Source organism: Eublepharis macularius, chromosome 11 (genome assembly GCF_028583425.1).
Source record: "Eublepharis macularius isolate TG4126 chromosome 11, MPM_Emac_v1.0, whole genome shotgun sequence".
NCBI lineage: Eukaryota > Metazoa > Chordata > Lepidosauria > Squamata > Eublepharidae > Eublepharis > Eublepharis macularius.
Genome location: NC_072800.1, coordinates 93,986,959 through 94,000,254, shown reverse-complemented (window position 1 = coordinate 94,000,254; position 13,296 = coordinate 93,986,959). Strand labels below are relative to the sequence as shown.

Here is a 13,296-nt window from a genome sequence, read left to right as displayed (position 1 = left end):
TCTGGTACACTGCTCCTGCTCACTTGAGTAATGGCTACGAAAGCAGGCCCACTTCCTTGCCCTGCTGCAGCACAAGCGCTAGATCCCCCCCCCCAATATCCTCTGTACTAATCCAGCTGGAATCCCACTGTCTCTGCCCCCAAACTGCCTACTCTTGATCACCTAGGAACATGCACAGCCCTTCCTCCAGGTTGCTCAGAGGGGCATCCATGGTCTTCTCCCCAGCTTTATCCACACAACAGCCCTGCCTGGTAGGTGAGCCTGAGCGACTGTGACTGGCCCCAAGTCACTCACTGTGCTACACGGCTAAAGAAGGACTCAGAAGCTGGGCCCTCCGAGCCCTCTAATACGGCACCATTCTTGTTGAGAGAACAACAGAGTAGGTCTAGGCCACTGAGAACAGGAAACCTGAGTAGAAACTGGAAAGCTAGAGGTGTCTAAAGGTGTTACCACTGTTTGGTTGGACATTGTGAATGAAAAGATACAAAGTAGCTGTAAAAGAGGAGCAGAGACTGGCCCAGGCAAAAAACCCTCCCAAACCCCACTGTCTCCAGTCACAAACAAAATGACTGCTGGTTCACTGCACTCTCAATATATCCCACAGCCTCACACTGGAGGCAAGCCACCACTTTCCGCTGGCTCTGAGGATGAGGCAGGAAGAGGAAGGAGGAGGAAAACCAGGGACTCCCTTTTCAGAGCCGGTGACCACATGGCTGAAAAGCAGGCTAAGCAGATCCATGAAAGGCCGGGGCCTACTCTTACAAAGCCGGAGGTAGGCCTGAGGAAAGGAAAAGTTCCGCACAAATGTGTAAGTCATTTTATAACACACACACACACACAACACCCTTTTCCCACTTCTGATCCTATCTGTCACTTCAAATGAGCAAAACGAGCGTGGGGTTTCCTTCTCCACAGACTGTGTTCTCTCAGAGCCAAGCTCAGACCGCAATCCTGCCTCCTCAAATGCAGGCCGCCTCCACGAACTGACAGAGCCCCCTGCTTGCAAAGTCAAGAGAAGAGGGTGCCTTCGGATCACCCTTCCTCCTAATCCCAGCTCAGACACCACTTCCCCCTTCTCCAATCCAGATTTGCATCAGGACGTTCCCAGGGCAGAAGGCCAAGCGCCACTCTCTGTAATCCCAGTGCAGCAGACGGGGTTGTCCATCCGTTGCAAGCACAGCTGCCGGTTGCACCAGACGCAGCTGGAAGGTGACGGTAAGCAGCATGCCTCCACACAGCATGCCTTGCGCGGGATGGGGGTGGCTTAAGGAGGAGGCAGGGTTGCCACTCTCACAGCACCCCCTTCTGGCAACTGCATCTTTTCCCAAGAGCCAAAAGGCACGGTACCCTTCAACGCATGCCGGTTTCTTTCAGGCTACAGCTTGGTCTCATAAAATGCAGCCCCAGATTCTCCCACATAAGACTAGCAGATGTCGGAGGGGGGCAACCCTTTTCCCTCTGGTAGGTTCTCCTCTAAAAATATCCACTTTCTCTAAGGCCGTAGAAAAGAGCAAGAGTCCAGTGGCACCTTTAAGACTAACAAAATTTGTGGTAGGGTATGAGCTTTCATGCCCCTGTGGCTCACAAAAGCTCACACCCTACCACAACTGCTGTTAGTCTTAGAGGTGCTACTGGACTCCGGCTCTTTTCTACTGCTACAGACAGACTAACATGGCTACCCATCTTGATCTCTCTCTCTAAGGTTGTTTTTCATCCTAGAGAGGAATAGAAATGGATATGTGTCTCTGTGAAGTATCACAGAAGGGGAGAGGTATAGGGAGGATTTCCCTTAGCATCCCCCCCCCCCTGCAGCCTCCACAGATGCATTCAAGGAAAAAGGAAAACTTCAGAGACATCGTGTGACTCTTAAGGTGCTTAGGGAAAAGAAGGAGGATGTGTGGCTCTTTGCAGAAGAATTATACCTCTTTAACTAGTAAAGGGTCCAATAGCACCTTAAAGACTAACCAACTTTATTGTAACATAAGCTTTCAAGAATCACAGCTCTCTTCGTCAGATGCATCGTCAGCTTTTGAGAACTACAACTCTCTTCGTCAGATGCAACTTTATTGTAGTATAAGCTTTTGAGAACCACAGCTCTCTTTGTCAGATGCATCTGACAATAAAGTTGCTACAATAAAGTTGGTTAGTCTTAAAGGTTCTATTGGACTCCTTACTATTTTGCTGCTACAGACTAATACAGCTAACTCCTCTGGATCTATGACCTCTTAAACTGCGAGTTGGTGGCCTGTGGGGTGAACTGGGGAGCAGCCTGCCTAACCTCAGTGGGCCTTCCTTCAAAAACAGCATCTTTCCTCAAATCTCCCTAAAGACATTCCTGGGAGGTGGAAGAAAATGTGCTGCAGGTGGAGGCAGGCTTTGGGATGCTTCTCTTACACTGCGAGCTCTTCCTAAACCAACCAGTGGGGTGGGGTGGGGGGTAGGGCACAAGCAGGCTTGTCGTGAGAATGTAAACAGATCCACAGTCAGCAGTGGCTCTAGACTTAGGGAGGAGGGGGGCACTAGTGAGTGTCCCTGAGTAATGGACCGCCAGACAAGCTTAATGGCCAAGGGGAAGAACCAGAAACCCAGAGTCTCTCCCTCCAGCATGCCAAGGGGAAGCTACTGGCCCATCAACTGCAGGCTTGTCCCTCCGTATGCGCTAAGCATCCTGACCTGGACAGCCCAGGCTCGCCTGATCTCAACAGGTCTTGGAAGCTAAGCAGGGTCGGCCTTGGTTTGTAATTGGATGGGAGACCTCCAACCAAGATCAGGGCTGCAGAGGCAGGCAATGGCAAAGCACGCCTGCATGCCTCTTGCCTTGAAAAGCCCAGCAGGGGTCGCCGTAAGTCCGCTATGACTGGACAGCACTTTCCACCGCCATCAATTTCTGACATGGTCACAGCCAGAAGATCCCACAAAAGGACCTCTAATCCAAAGACAGGAGGTTTTGCTAAGCCCCACTGAAATGAAAGTAACCCAGGGCCCTGCTGATTTCAGTGGCTCTAGAGCACAATTGTCCTGGCCTGGAATGCCCACCCAGCTCGATCTTGTCAGGTCTCAGAAGCTACGAAGGGTCGGCCCTGGTTAGTACCTGAATGGGAGACCCCCCCCCCCAAGGAAGTCCAGGGTCTCTGCGCAGAGACAGGCAATGGCAAACCACCTCTGAACAACTCTTGCCTTGAAGCCCCCCTTGGGGTTGCCATAAGCCAGTTGTGACTTGATGGCACTTTACATGGACGTGAGCTAAGAGCCAGGGTTTCATCTGGGCCAAAACACAACTGCAGAACACATTTTTTAAGTACACAATGGAACTAGGAAAGCTGCGCTTTACAAATTGGTGCTCCCAAGATGCATTGCACAGACACACAGCTAGACAAAAATAGCTCCTCTCAAAACACTTATGATTCTGGAGGCCTGGAGCGCAGCTGGATACAGCTCAGTCTCAGATACTGCTATTCCCAGGCAAGTTTGGTTTATAGAAGACTATCCATTTAGGCTAAGGAAACCTCCAAGCGGGCCGGTAATACAAGGGACAGAAGGACTGGATCCAGACCAACAGGGGCCGTTTTCACACTGCTCACCGGTCATGGAACATCGCGCCAAGCTCCCGGAACGACAGCGTCTTCCTGGTGCGATTTCACACGAGTTTGCGCAAAATTGCACCAGGAAGACGCTGTCATTCCAGGAGCGATGTTCCGTGGTCACTCAGTAAGCAGTGTTCTGTGGTCCATGGTCAGTTGGTGCGATGTTCCGTGGTCAGTAAGCAGTGTTCTGTGGTCCATGGTCAGTTGGTGCGATGTTCCGTGGCCAGTAAGCAGCGTGAAAACGGCCCAGGTAAACAGGGACTCGTTGCCCTTTCCAAAAGCTGCTTCCCTCCCTTCAGGTTTAGGTTGCTGGCACTGCAGACAGGTACGTGAGAGGCAGACACTTTCCCCTTTATACAAAGTTCATACGGGGGAGGGCCATGCAAAAACAGCATTCGAGGGATCTCACGGGAACTGTATATACAAAAATGCTACAGAAGCTAAACAGATCGTAGCGGGGGTGTCGTAGGAGTGTAATTGGGAGGATTTCTTCTTTTAAAGGTACCTGTGAGCATAGCGCATGTTTAAGAAATCTTGGGGATGTACTTTCCAAGACGGGCCTGAGCTTTAAGCCTTTTTAAAAAATTTAGACATCCGCAATAAATACACACAGAGCCAACACAAAGTTTTAGCACCAAGAACAGAGTTCAGAGATACCTGTAGAATCCTACCACATTGCCCCAAAGACTGGAGAAAAACAGATCATTTTATCAGACTTCTCCACAATGCTACAAATCTTAAGCCAGTGGTTTGGGGGGACGGGAGATCCTTAGGGTTTCCTTCCCTATGAATCTGCTTGACTACTAACATTTCCCATGGAAGTCCAGTACAGATTGCACCCACCTTCCAAGACAAGGCAACGGGCCAGCACAGCAGGGTCTTTCCTGCAGTGGCCCTGCATCTGTGCAATGCCCTCCTCACATCTGTCCAACCAAGCCTGATTAAGTTGTTCTTATTTTCCTGGACATGAACAGGAGAGAAATGTGCGTTTGCGCTCTTTCTGGTTCTGTTCTAGGGGCATCCTTGGTTCTTCGGGGCAAACGAGGAGCCACAGGCCTGGCCACTGCCCTATAGGAACAGCATGTGTGCCCCACAGCATATCCCAAACCCCAGGCAACCATGCAGGGGCTCCTTAGCAGAAAGGCACACCTTCAAGCCTTTTTATTCTCACAGCTGTCTTCCCAAAGGAACCTGGGAATTGCAGTTCTCTAAAGGGGCACATGAACAAGAAAGAATCCTCTGCATTCCTTCCAAATTTTTGTTCCTAGGCCTCAGGGGAGGGAAACAAAATCGGGTTTTAAACTAAAACAGGCAGTGTCCTGGTGACATTAAGAACATAAGAGAAGCCATGTTGGCAGGGCCGGATCTACGGTTGCCAGCACCCAGGGCAACCAAAGATTGGCCACTTGAAGACTGGCGCACTTGCGGCACTGAGTGATGACGTCACTTCTGTGATGTCATCACGCAGGGTGGCGCATGCCGCTGTCCCAGCGTGCCACAGAGCTGGTGGCAGCAGTGCGAGTGGCTGGGAGGCCGCCCGCGCCATTCACCTGCCCTGCAGGACAGGGGGTGGCCAGCTTGCCACGTGCCCCGTCCTGTGGGGCAGGCGAATAGTGCGGGCGGCCTCCCAGCCACCCACGCTGCCTTTCGCCTGTTCCCTGTCCTGCTGCCTGCACACTCCCGGGGCTGGCAGCTGTGCCTGGCGCCCCCTCTTTGGTGGCATTGGGGGCAGATTATCTAACCTGCTCCCACATCGATCCGGCCCTGCATGTTGGATCAGGCCAATGGCCCCTCCAGTCCAACACTCCGTGTCACCCAGAGGCCAAAAAAACCCAGGTGTCCTCAGGAGGTCTGCCAGTGGGGAAGGGACACTAGGAGCCCTCCCACTGATTGCCCCCCCAACACCAAGAGTACAGAGCCTCACTGCCCTAGACAGAGAATTCCATCTATACCTTGTGGCTAATAGCCACTGATGGACCTCTGCTCCGTATGTTTATCCAATGACCGTTCCTGACGTTTGGCAGCAGAGCCTCCTCCTGAACCCACCTTGCGATTCTTCCATTCCCCCTTGCCACACCCCATTTCCCTGCCACCCACCTTCTGAAGTGGTCCACCAGCACGCCCACCAGCTCTCCCACCCGGTTGTCACTCGCTGGATGCATCTTGTGGAGGCAGGCCACCAGCCCGTGGCAGTTCTGCGTGTGGAATATCACCAGCTGGTCCCCACCACTCGTCACACTCACCCCTGTCACCTGTTGGGATGAAAACCAAAGGGTACCACTTCTCTCCAAAGCATGTGAAAGAATGAATGTCTACATCAACAAACAGGATTTTACAGGCCACTGCCAGTCTCCAGCATGCTGCCTTCCCATGCAAAAGTCCTCCAGAAAAACTGACCCCCAATTTCCCTCTCCTTTGATAGAGAGTCCAAGCAATATCTCGCGAGATTTTTATTTGGTTTTGTTTGCCACAAGGTGGTATGTCTAGGAGAGGACCAAGATGAGCTCAATTGTTCACGAGCCACAAGGGGTTGCTCTCCAGCATTGTTCAGATGGCTGCTAATACAGCTGCCACGGGCTCAGAAAGGCTGACCACCACATCCACTGCCAGACGCCGGGTTGCAGATATCGGATGGTGCCCTGCGGTTACGAACGTTCTGAGAACATCGAAGGCCCCCCTCAAGCTGCCTCTTAAAGGACCTTCTCAGGATGCACACTTGACCCCTTGCAGCCTCCAGCCAGTACCCTTCCTCCCTCCAAGTGCATGCTCTATGCAACCTTGTCGCCAGAGGCCTGACTTTAATTAAAGAGCCAGACCACATCGGAAACTCCACTCCGTTCAGGGTCACTGAGATGGACGGAACAAGGGGGGGCAAATCCCAGGGGCCCAGGGGCCCAACCTAGAGGAGGGATGAGCACAGAGCCCCCCGTTCCAAGGGCTTTTGAATCCTTGACCCTTTTGCCCCCTGCAAGCCCCTCTCACGGCAAGGGACACTCACCAGCCTCAGAGGAATGGACGCTATCACCTTGTACTGCTTCCTGGGCTCCATCTTGTACAGGTGTTGGTCTGTGATCAGAAGGGCTCTGTCTCGGCTCTTGTTACAGTGGTTTATCTGCGAGGGGTTGTTGGGAAAACCAGGATGGAGGGAAGAAGGAAAAGGGACACAGCAGCAGCAGGAAGTTAGTGACCAGGGCATCTTACAATCAGCCACAGAGACCAAGAAAGACATCACCGTAATCAGGCTAAAATTTAACCTTCCATCTCAAATTTAACTGCTTTTCCACCTCCAGCACAAAGTACACCCATGAGGTTACACGTCCCTTGAAAAGTCAGGCTTGCAGCTCAGGAGTGCTGCTTGACACTGCAGTGACCTTAAAAAGTCAGGTGGCTGCAGCAGCTCAGAGTGCATCTGCCCAGCTTCGGCTGGTGCATTAGCTGCACCATTCCTGGCTCAGTCAGATCTAGCCACAACGATCCAGGCCTTATTGACTTCTAGACTGGACTGCTGCAATGCACTCTACTTGGGGCTACCCTTGAAGGTGGTTCAGAAACTGCAACTAGGGCAGAATGCTGTAGCTAGAGTGCTGGTCAGGGCCAGCGGTTGAGAGCGTGTAACCTCAATATTACAGCAACTACACCGGCTGCCAGTCTGCTCTGGAGCCCAATTCAAAGTGTTGGTTTTATTCTTTAAAGCCTTCCGTGACTGGGGGCCCGGGAAACCGAATGACCGCCTTCTCTTGTACGTTCCTGCCCAGGATTTAAGGTCACAAGGAGAGGCCCTCCTAACTGGTCCATCAAGCAAAGAAGCTTATTGGGTGGGTACCCAGAAGAGTGCCTTTTCAGAGGTGGTCCCAGGATTGAGGAACAATCTCCCCAGGAGAAGTGCACCTGACCCCGTCATTTTCTATCTTCAGGAGTCCAGGAGCACCTTTAAGACCAACTTTACTGTAGCATAAGCTTTCGAGAATCACAGCTCTCTTTGTCAGATGCATCAACAAGTGCATCTGACAAAGAGAGCTGTGGTTCTCGAAAGCTTATGCTACAATAAAATTGGTTAGTCTTAAAGGTGCTACTGGACTCTTTTACTATTTTGCAACTACAGACTAACATGGCTAACTCCTCTGGATCCCTTACCACAGAAATCTGAGTTAATGGTCTATGAGCCAATGTGGAGTTTCAGTCAAAGAACTGATCTACCTGGGTTCAAATCCTCATTCTGCCATGGGTAACTTTGGCCTGCTCACTCTCTCTCTCAGCCTGACCTACACTGGGTTGTTGTGTAGTAAAATGGAGAAAAGTGAGCCACACAGGCCATTATGAACTCCTCAGAAGGCAGGTAGGATGAAAACATACAAGACAGGCTGTCAATATTTGCCTGGGCCTTGGCAGGACATTACGGCCCAGAAGTCACCCAGCGGCCGGCTTCCTTTGCGCTGTGATTAAGTTAGCAGTAGAGAACAGGCATTCTACATCTGCCTCCGGAAGCAGCAAAGCAGCTGGTAGGAGGCCGCGGGGGTGTTCCCTCTCCTGGGATCGGGGAAGGGAAAGGAAGGGTTCGTTTTACAGGCTCAGAATCCAATGATCTAGTGGGGGGGGGGGCGGCGAGACAGAAGGGCCATTTGTCCTGGGACTTGGGCTTAAAAGGGGGAACTAACACTTAAACACACGTGTGGTTTTTTTTTTTTAGCATTTTATATGTTTATATATCTCAGCTGTGTATGCACGGCCTGTGTTGTCATTTTCTGTTTTTCGTTATGGTGAAGAACCGCAAAAACTGGAGGAGCCCCAGACCCCTCTGGACTTCTGATAGGGTCGGTTATGCAGAAGGTAAAAATGTATCTTGCCAAACCTGTAAAAAAGGAACCCCCAGAGAGGCTCTATTAGGGTTGCCAACTCCAGTCTGCGAAAGTCCTGGAGATACAGGGATGGGGGTACAGTCTGGAGATGGGAGAGAACTCAGCAGAGATGCCACTGCACAGAGTCCAACCTGTGAAGCTACCATTTCCGCAAGAGGAACAGATGTCGGTAATCGGGAGACCAGCAGTAATTGCAGGAGTTCTCCAGGCTCCACCTGGAAACTGGCAACCTTAGGCTCTATACAACTAAGGTATTTTCATACCAGTTCAGCTGGGAGCTGTAGCTCCATGCAGGGGCCAAGAATGAGGGACGCACCAGAGGCTTATAGAATGACAGTTTGCAGGGCTATTAAAGCCTCTATGATGTAGAGCTGCCCAGATAATAACCAAGATTTCTGAAAGAAGGAACGTTGAGTGATTCCGCACCCGTTGGATAATGCACTTCCAATCCTCTTTATAGATCATTTGGAACGGATTTTTTTGTGTGCGGAACAAAAAATCCACCTTAAACGATTGATAAAGTGCATTGAAAGTGCATTATCCAACATGTGCGGAACCAGCCGGTGTCTCCACACTCGCTGGCCACTCACCTTGCGGATGTGACAGGAGAACAGCACGGAACGGAAATGCACCTTCTGCCTCAGGGCTTCCACCCGCTTTGCAAACTGGGTGGCCATGACAGGGTTTTCTTCCACCTGGAGGAACAGAGAAGGGCATGAGCAGAGAGGCCTGCGTAGCGCAAGAAAGAGACAGCCATTATCTTTACACATTTTCATCCAAGGAGACGATCCTGCAGGGAAATCCCAGTGACAAATAGGCACAGTACTTCTTTACATAACACATTATCATCTTGTGGAACTCAGTGCCACCAGATATCATGGTGGCCAAGAGCTTAGATGGCTTTAAAAGGTGCTGATTAGTCATGTTGGCTATATAGAACCTCCATGTGCAAAAGCAGTATGTCTGAATGCCAGGTTCTAGGGAAGGAGTTCGTGACTCCTCTTGTGGGCCTTCCAGGGCAGCCAATTGGCCACCGCAGGAAACCAGATCCTGAAACAGATGACCCAGCACAGGCGCTCTTATTCTTATGGAGTCCACTTGCTGCTACAGAACTCCTTTATAGAGGCCTCTGGACCTACAGAGAGCTAAGCAGCAGAGGGCAGCCTCATTCTTCGGATGGAGGACCCACCAAGCAGTCCTGGGTGAGAATACTGGGAACGCTGGTCAGGCAAAGCTGAGGATCTGGGAATGTTAAGAGTTCGGTTGCTAAAGCCATCCTAGTGCTGGGTCAGAGTTTCACCATAGAACTTATTTTCAGTGCCCCAGATGAAAACCAAAAGATTATTCTTATAGCCATTAACAAAAAGACCCCAAAGAGTGTGGTAGATGTTGGCTCTCTCGGCCCTTTACATTAGGAAGGGGCCACAGGGCGCCTGAGTTGCATATGCCAGGTGGCGGGTTCAATTCCTGGCATTGCCAAATAAAAAACAGAGAACAGATCCTGTATTGCACTATTTCCTTCTCTGCAAAGTAGAGCCCTCCTTTCCTCTTCACTCAAAAACATCCTTTTTGCCTGCACGGTGGCACAGCCTCTGGGAGGAGGTGCCTGCCTTCTGGGGGACACGGCCCCTGGCGTTCCCCTTCCTTCTCCAGCCCTAGATGCTGAACAGGGGCAGAGGTTCCCCCTCTGTGAGCGAAGGTGTGCGTGGGGAGGCTCTTCTGCTTTAACACAACTCCATAACCAGCAAGCACAGGAGCGGCTGCCTCCACCCACACAGGCTTTTGCTCCCTGATTAGAGGATTTGGGGAGAAATCACCATGGAGATGGTGCAAAGAAATAACTCCCTGCTCTTGTGAAGCCTTTTCCTCCTTGCTGTTCTAAAAGGCGACAGTCCCCCTGCTTCCCCCAGGAAATCCCAGGCACTTGGGTGTCTTCCAGACCCCCGGTGCCCCCATGAATCTAGTGGCATTGTACTCAGCAGCGGGTGACGAAGCACCCACCTACCCCTCTATGTGGGACGGGGTTGACGCAACAGGCCAAAGCTGACTCAGGAATCCTCAAATGGCAGGGAGAGAGAATGAAGTCAGAAGAGAGCAAATTATAGCCCAAGGGACACATCCAGCCTCCGGGAGCCTTTCATGAAGCCCTCAAGCGACTTAATTTGTCAGGAGCATTTGTCCATTTTTTTCAAAGTGAAATCACACATTTTTTAAAAAAAACATTGGGATGTCACGCTATTGCACTGGTGCTTAATTGAACAACAAAATGGGCGGGGCGGGGGTGGGTGGAACACAGACCCCTTTAGAAATTAGCTGGGGGAAAACTTTTTGCCTTACTCCAACCACTTCTCTCTCGCAACGTCTCAGTGCAATTCTCTCCTGTTCCAAGATCAGTTTGGTGCAGAGGATCGGGAAGCACCGAGTTCAGTTTCAGACCTGCTGTCTTCTGACCCTGCCATTTCCTTTCTACCTTTCTGAACTCTCAGGGGACAAATGTAAAATCAGAGCCAGATTCAGGTGAGGAGATGTGTTGGTCTGTAGTAGGAGAGCAAGCTTTGGGTCCTGTAGCACCTTGGGGTCCTGTAGCACCTTGGTCCTTAAGGTGCTACTCAACCCAACAAATGAAAAGCATTCATACATCCAGGGCTTCTTTTCTGGGAAAAGAGGTAGTGGAACTCAGTGGGTTGCCCTCGGAGAAAATGGTCACATGGCTGGTGGCCCCGGCTGCACAGAGGGCAATCTAAACTCCTCTCTGTCTGGAGATCAGGGGGCGGGGCCACCAGCCATGTGACCATTTTCAAGAGGTTCCGGAACTCCTTTCCACTGTGTTCCAGCTGAAAAAAAGCCCTGCATACACCCTTATGCCAGACATTTCCCTCTGACAAGCAGCCAGAGTCGGTAGAGGTCAGATATCGATCAGTTATCAGAGCAGAAGCAATTCTAGGGCTGACATTAGACCACATGAAGCACAAGTAGCTCATAGAAGCACATATTTAAGACAACAGGTAGTATATAAGGCAACATAGTGGTGAAGTCTATGGTCCTCAATTCATTAGTGAAGCATCTGAGAGCCCCTCCCTATAATACAAACGCCTTTTTGTATTGTATTTGTATTTTCTTAGCCAGCCCTGTGCCTTGGCTATATAAAGCTGACATAATTCAGATCCCAGCTCTTCCACAAACCTTTGGCTCAGTGCCTGCGTCTCTCACTGAAATCAGCCTATGTACTTGTAAACTCCTTTGGACATCATTCTTCCCTACCAGGGACATTTCTCTGGTCAAGCCACCCAGGCAAGTGCTTTGGGCAGCACAGCTGGGAGAACACCAATGTTCCACAGGGGCTCAACTCACTCCCAACCAGCCGCGGCCGGGGAGAGCACCAGCACCCATGCTTGGGCCTATGCCACCACGACCCACCCGGTCCAAGCCAAGCAGGTCCTTGCCCAGGAGGGGACAGGTATTTATTTCTACATTTAGAGAATTTCTCTGCTGCCTCTCCATAGACCTGCTCAAGGTGGTTCAAAAGTAATAAAATCATAAAGCCAAACAACTACAGCAATATCAATCATGAGCCGTTAAAAACAAGCCAGGGCATAAAAACAGCTGAATGCAACAGCCTAAATTGGTATTCACAAAACAGGCTTCAGGCTACAAGCAGACCGTAAGAACAGCAACTAAAGAAGGAGTGCTTCAGCTCAGGGGTCATTTCGTAGAAAAAGAGCTGCAGGAACTCATTAGTATAACTCATTAGCACAATTCATTAGCATATGCCACACCCCTTGACACCACCGGAAGTGTGTCATTAGCATACCTGATTTGCATATGCCACACCCCTTGACATCACCTGTCCTGGCTGTTTTGGACCCAATCCTGGCCATTCAGGACCAAAATTGGGACCAAAATGGCAAAAGGGGCTGAAAATGGCCGAAAAGGGGCCCCAAATGGTCAGAACTGGGCCGCTGCTGAGCACAAGAGTGATCCACCACCCGTCAGAGGCCCGATCCTTGACATTTTGGGACCAATCCTGGCTGTTTTAGGCCCGATCCTGGACATTTGGGCCAAATCCAGGCTGAAACGGGCCCCAAATGGCCAAGAGTCAGGTGGGCGGGGCCACCTGAGGTGACCTCTTTGGAGAACTACCAGAACTGTGTTCCAGTGCGTTCCCCCTCAAAATGAGCCCTGCGTCAGCGTAAAGCCTGGATAAAAGGGCATGTTTTGGCCTGGTACTGACAGGATTGCAAAGCAGATGCCAGGCAGGGTGAAAAGCCCTGTCTCTGGCCACCATTCCCCTAACCTCTATAGGGATGCTGACTGAATGCGGGAGTTGGGAGGAGGTAGTTGTTAGGGAATTTTAGTTTTGTGATCAAGAAACTTTGCCTGGCATGTGACAGTTATGGAAAACACCTAAACAGCACCTTCCACGTCTCTTGTTGTGATGGTTGCTATCCCGCAGGTTGGTATGACGCAACACAACTTGGTAAAGACATAACTATAAGCAATTTTTATCTAGCATAAGGGTTCCACATTCAGCCTTGGACATTTCACATTGCAGATTGATTATGTTCCAGCCTGACCACAAGAGCCAGAAGGGATTTCTTGTTTGTATTACGTATTTTGATTGTATCTTGCCACTCAAAGTAATGAAGCCATCATTCTCTGTCAGATGAAGTCTAAGTGAACTGTCGGTAATACCTTTTGATCCATTTTGTTCTGTAAACAATTTAGCATTAAAGTATGCAGGCATAAAGATAAGGTGGCTCAGTACGCATCAGGCCCTGCGAACCTCATGCGTCTGAGTTTTGTGTAACAACAGAACTCATACTTCTCTGTCTCACTGTGGTTGGCATCTTGGATTA

General features: G+C 50.6%; 1 protein-coding gene across 1 annotated transcript in view; it reads right to left on the bottom strand.

The window, feature by feature from the left end:
• The window catches only part of MYO1G (myosin IG), a 78,015-nt gene that overhangs the window by 24,452 nt on the left and 40,267 nt on the right, over positions 1-13,296 (bottom strand). The window contains exons 19-21 of the mRNA XM_054991284.1: positions 9,031-9,135; positions 6,583-6,696; positions 5,682-5,836 (exon numbers count right to left, since the gene is read on the bottom strand). Of these exons, the coding sequence (XP_054847259.1) occupies positions 5,682-5,836; positions 6,583-6,696; positions 9,031-9,135 (374 nt within the window). The remainder of the gene's footprint in view (positions 1-5,681; positions 5,837-6,582; positions 6,697-9,030; positions 9,136-13,296) is intronic.